Source organism: Chenopodium album, chromosome 16, assembly GCF_948465745.1.
Source record: "Chenopodium album chromosome 16, dcCheAlbu1.1, whole genome shotgun sequence".
NCBI lineage: Eukaryota > Viridiplantae > Streptophyta > Magnoliopsida > Caryophyllales > Amaranthaceae > Chenopodium > Chenopodium album.
The window spans coordinates 10,185,345-10,191,163 of record NC_137849.1 but is presented as its reverse complement, the minus strand read 5'-3'; the positions used below and the strand labels follow the sequence as shown (position 1 = coordinate 10,191,163).

The window sequence follows — 5,819 nt, the reverse complement described above, 5'->3', positions numbered from 1 at the left end:
AATCACAGACTAAGTTATAATAAAAATAGAGAAAGGTAGATAAATTTTTTAATACCTTTCATCGTTTATATATATATATAGGGAAGACTCATGTGAGAACACCTCTCTTATATGAGAACACTTTATATGTGAGAATAATTTATAACCATTAGATCAAACAAGATCCAACACTCCATATCTACCCCGGTCAAAATAATGGCAATATTGTAAATTTTAGATTGTATATAAGAAAAATGAAAACAAAAATTGTCAAGCTTTTTCTCTCTCTAGATATTGAATTAGGTCTTCCCTTTCTCTCTCTTCTTTCCCCAAAACTTTCTTCACGAACACTGGGTTGATCTTAATGCTAAGATATCTTTGAATTTCGACTTCAATCTACAACCATTGTTAGGTATTTGCTGTTTTCATTATTTTTTATTTGATATTTGGCTTCAATGTTCTAATTTTTGTAGTGAATAAGGTTTTTGTGATTTTGTTGAAACCCTAGAAATCGCGAATTCTTCATCAAATGGATTCAATCGAAGCTATTGCTACTTATGAACGAAGGATGTAAGTATCAATTAAATAGCATATTACTTTGTTTTACTTTGTAAGGCATTTTACTTTGTTTTTTATGTGAATTTTGGTAGTATCAATTTAAATTGAAGGATAATTTAAATAGTTTTCTGCTCTTGAATCTGTTAGTTTACTGGAAATTGATTGTTTATTTTGGGATGTTTACTTATTGGATTTAATGGATCAATAATATGATTATGATGTATTTCTCTCTCTTCTTCATTATCATCATTGTTTATTATCTGCAATAGTATTCTTGATGTTTGATTTTTTGCAAATTTAGAAATCATTATAGTTTAGTTCTTCCTTGAATTTAATCAAAGTTAGAGATGTCTCCTAGAGATTATAACTTTTGGCGTTAGAGTATTTGCAACTGCCAGTACAGCAAGATGATCCAGCACCAAAAATTCTGTTTTCAGAATTCAAATTGCATAGACCAGGAACATTTTTGTCAATATTCTACAGTTATTAGCTACTAAATTTATCTAAGAAAATCTGACCTTATATTTGTTTATAAGCTGTCTTCTAATTGTATCACTTTTTGTTTTTTCGATGTCCTTTCGTACGAATTGTCTTAACAACTTATTATAGTGATATAAATACATGGTCAACATGTTCTCTAATATTGAAGATCTTTAAATATAGAAGGATCAGAATATAGATTACTCTTACATAAGTATTTAAAAGGAGCTAAGACATTCAAGCTTGCACATCACCGCCATCTATATATCCATTACTCCATCATTGTATTGACTTTTACAAAAAAATTATAAATTAACTAATACTATGATTTGTTAAATACTTTTACCAAAAAATTATAAATTAACTAATACTATGATTAGCTTACTCACGATAAAGGTCATGCTTAGTCTTAACTTTTCAAGTAGCTTTTAGAGTTGGGACTTGCTTAAAAAATCAACAAAAAGAAAAAGGTGTTTGATGAAGTAGTTTTGTAGGGTAGCTGGTAGAGGTGAGTAAGTGTTCTGGAATAGGCAAATAGCGTTAATTTATTATTTTTGCGGGCAGAGTTAGCTTTTAGAGAAAAGCACCGTCTTTTGGTTGATATAGAGTGAACTATATTTGGCTAATCACCCGAAAAAGTTAAAAATTTGTGGGAGTTAACTTGATGAGAAGTTCACATTTATTTTGAGCTGGAGGGACTGTTAGATATTTGGATTCTGGCTCCATTCGCTATTATCGTATACAAATTTATGGTATGAATGTTTGACTACCAGAGCAAACAAGATTTGGATGTAAAATAGTATGCTTGCGAATTATCAGGTTCTAAGCGACTGTATTTCTCAAAAAAAAAAAGGTTCTAAGCGACTGTAGGCTGCAGTGTGTGAATCTCTAAAATGTTTTTTATCTCTATTTTAAGCTTCTAACATACTTTTTTGTTTTGGAATAGAGATGGTGATGAAGCACTTGTCAAAAACAAAAAAAAAGTGATGATGATGAAGCTGTAAAAAATGATGATCAGTGGTTTAGAAGTCCAATTGTGGAGTCATCTTTACTAGAAGCTATAAACAATGATCAAATTCAAAGGTTGGTTATCATCAATGGATACTGTTCAATTTTTATGCATGTTAAATATGTTCTAAAATTTTACTCATATGTTCTAAAACTTTACTTGTATGTTCTAAATTTAATTCTTATTTTACTCACATTTTTATGTTTTCTACTAGAATTTTGTTTAGTATTGCAGTATATATACATTCTAGTTCAATTGTTAGTTTTTGCTACAAATTTTTTACCCATATGTTCTAAATTTTTGTACATATGTTCTACATTATTACACATATGTTCTTTTCTAAATATTTTTCCCTTGTGTTCTAACCTTTATCTATTTTATATGTCTATGACTTGCAGTGATAATTTTGATAATCTTGTTGGTGATGATGCTGCTACAACCTCTAATCAGTTTGCTACAACATCTTCTAGAAATGCAAACAAGAGTACCGAAGTAGATAATAAAAGAGGTGATCCAATTGAGGGAAAACTTAACATTAGAGCTAAAGATGTTCCGAAAAACAAAGCAATGAAGTAAGAACCAAAGAAGGAACACAAAGGGAAAAAAAGGAAAAGAAAGGTTGATGAGAGTGATTCTGATGATGATATTGAAGTTGTTCATGTAGATCAAATGGAATGTAGAGCATTAAATCAACGAATTACTCCCAAGAGTTTTATGAACATCGTGCTTAAAGATTTGCCAAAATCTCAGAAGGCGGCTTTTAGAAAAATTGGCTTTGGAGGTTTCTTAGATTTGGATTTAGATGTACATAAATCTGTGTTTTGCTCTAAGCTTGTGTCAAGTTTTGACTGTGATAGGGTGTCTTTCGTTCTTGAGAGGAACCAAGAGATTGAAATTACACCCGTAGATATAAATTTGGTTTATGGTTTGCCGATGGGAGGAGAAATTATTAAAGAGCCTCAACAAGAGGAGGATGAAGAATGGGTTGAATTTATTAGTCGATGGAGATCTTGTTTTGGGATAAGTGGTAGAAGTCCATCAAACTCTGTGATTATTAATCGGATTGAAGAGTTAAAGAAGGAACCTGTTTGTGATGAATTCATTTGGTTTTATGTAGTTTCTGTTGTCAATTGTTGTATGAAATCCACTGCCAACCCAGCCTTAAATTACAAGTTTTTGTATAGTTGCATTGATACAAAGAAGATCGAATGTTTGGATTGGTCTGAATATGTGTATAAGAGTTTAAAGTCATCTGTAATTGAATGGCAAGGTGGTTCAGCTTACTTCACCGGTCCATTGCCTTTCTTGATGGTAATTTCTTTTTTTATACATTGTACATTTTTATATTATTTTGTCTTTTTCTAAATTTATCCTTGTTTAACGCATTTTTTTTTTGTATATTTGTATTAGATATGCTATTTTGATCGTTTGGAAAGGTCTAAAATAAGCAATCCAAGGCAATTCCCACTCTTTTCTGTTTGGAAGAAAGATTTGATCAAGGAACGGATGAAATTGGAAATGAAAAGAGGATTTGGAAAGGGACATGTACTTGATAGAATGGAAGTTGATAGGTTTGATAACAATGTATCACAAGTGGCTGGAGATCCCGAACTTAGCGGAAGTGATAATAGTGGTTCTAATGAAATGCTGGTATGTATTATAGTTAGTTGTATGTTCTAAATGCCTCCCCTCCCTTATGCTGCTCCATCCTCTACTTCTGCCCCCCTTTTGCTGCTACCTTGCTGCTTCCCCTCTCCTTTCTGTTGCTTCCCTGCTGCTGCCCCCACTCCCTTCTTCTGATCCCTGCATACTGTTGTTACCCCCCTGCTACCACGTGGCAGACTCATAAGAAATATTATTAATGGCTGAGTGTGTTTGTGAAATATTATTCCCTGCTGCTGCCCCCACTCCCTTCTGCTTCCCTTGCTTGCTGGCATTGAATAAAGTATTTCAGGTTACATCAAGTATAAAAATCATGTGGCATATGCAAAATACATAGTACCAAGGATCATTTCTGCTAGAATGGATTCCAATGTTATGTCTTTAAGTCTTAGCTTTCTGGAGTGCATTTCTAGGCTTGACAATTTGCATAGCTTGCTGTTTTCCAGCCACTATATGCTATGCCATGCTTATTTTTGACAGTTTTAGTTAAGGAATGCACACCGTGGTTTACTTGCTGAATGACAAACATGGATATATTGTAATTCATGAAGACCTTCCTGGATATACACAACGTTTTTGCTTGAAATCTCTTAGTATTTTGACATTCAAGTATCACTACTCAGGTTTGCATGCTGCTTAGCTTGATTGTGCTATGCTTGATATGTGACCTTTTGAGTTATCTGTTGGTTTTCGATCCTTACGTTACTGTTTTTTTTTATTTATTTATTATTTATTATTTTTTATTTTTAAATATTTATTTTTAAGTATTACTGGTATGTACTATGTGATTGAAATAGCATGTTCTAAATATATACCCACATGTTCTAAATATTTAGTCATATGTTCTAAACTTAAATCAGATTTTTTACATGGTTATTCAATTGTTCTAAATTTATATAACTTTTGTTTGTTAGGAATTCCTTCAAAAATTCGGAACATTGGCTAAGAAGCTTGCTGAGAATTTAAGTGAGATGCATGCCATGTTGGATAAGGCGAATGAAATATTTGCTAAAGAAGAAGCATCTGATATGAACACATTTATTCAGAATATTTGGAATAAGTATTCCATGAGAAAGGAAGAAAAACAAAAGGACAACCCCTCCATTCTAAGTCAAGACAAGTATTTGTTTGACAAACCAGCTTTCATCAAGGAGTTAGATGATGTTATGAAAAGATCATGGGAAAAGTTCAAAGGGAAGAAAAAGAAACCTTTTGAGATGACTCCTCCGAGTTTTGATTTGTTTTCTCATTCTCAGTCACCCACTCCTCCTAATACATGTTTAACCCGTCGCACTCACTAACAGATGATGATGTTGTGAACAAACATGAATTGATGTGTAACAAACTAAAATCGAATCACCTAATCAAAAATATTACCTAAGTCCTCTAGCTAAAAATAGATAGGGAAGTAGGGTCGAATCCACAAGGATACAGTCTTTATATTCCTAATAAATTAATATAATCTAAATTATTGAGTAGCCAAATTATTTTTTTATGGAGAACTAAACTAATGAAAATAAATAAACTAAAGCGATTAAGAATTATGGGAATAACAATCAAACAAAGCCTAGGATATAGGTTCACCAATAAATAATATTACAGGGTAAAACATAACAATCAATCACCAATGCAATAATTAATCAGATCATAAAGGGCTTTCGCTATGTATTACAATCACAGGATTGATCTACCTTAAATCGCATCTCTCGAATCTTGACTTAACCATTTATAAATTAATCTGCCTATTGAAACTAAGCCTAAACATCAATTCTCATATCTCGAATCAATATTGCAAAACTTATATAATTAAACTAGGCCTAATCTAAATGCATAGTATTAAATCAATCAATAAGAAATTAATTAAGCATTGACAATTAAATATAATAAATTACCCCTTCATATTATTTATGGATCCCCACAACCCTAGAAAATAATCTACTCATACATATTAAAATCTAAACTCAACAAAGCAATTAAACAAGACATGATAAATCAAGGAAATTAAATTACTAGAAATAAAAAGGGAAAAAATTGTTACCAAAGTAAACGGAAATAATGAATTGCATTAACCAAGAGTTGTAGTGAGAGAAAACAAAAGAAATATCTAAAACTTAAAACTAGGTATGAGAAT

General features: G+C 31.6%; 1 protein-coding gene across 1 annotated transcript; it reads left to right on the top strand.

The window, feature by feature from the left end:
* Positions 1 to 268: 268 nt before the first annotated feature.
* LOC145584887 (uncharacterized) lies at positions 269 to 5,043 on the top strand. The gene is made up of 6 exons (XM_081641668.1): positions 269 to 391; positions 488 to 549; positions 1,964 to 2,100; positions 2,425 to 3,337; positions 3,437 to 3,676; positions 4,603 to 5,043. Exons 4-6 carry the CDS (start codon positions 2,696 to 2,698, stop codon positions 4,987 to 4,989), a joined length of 1,269 nt encoding a protein of 422 aa, XP_081497794.1. The 5' UTR covers positions 269 to 391; positions 488 to 549; positions 1,964 to 2,100; positions 2,425 to 2,695; the 3' UTR covers positions 4,990 to 5,043.
* The last annotated feature ends 776 nt before the right edge of the window (positions 5,044 to 5,819 follow it).

Bases quoted from the DNA above. Each gene is read 5' to 3' on its own strand.
- LOC145584887 (XM_081641668.1), top strand. From the start codon at position 2,696: ATGGAATGTAGAGCATTAAATCAACGAATTACTCCCAAGAGTTTTATG. The intron at 3,338-3,436 runs GTAATTTCTTTT...TATTTGTATTAG, and splicing joins GTCCATTGCCTTTCTTGATG to ATATGCTATTTTGATCGTTT. The intron at 3,677-4,602 runs GTATGTATTATA...TTTGTTTGTTAG, and splicing joins GTGGTTCTAATGAAATGCTG to GAATTCCTTCAAAAATTCGG.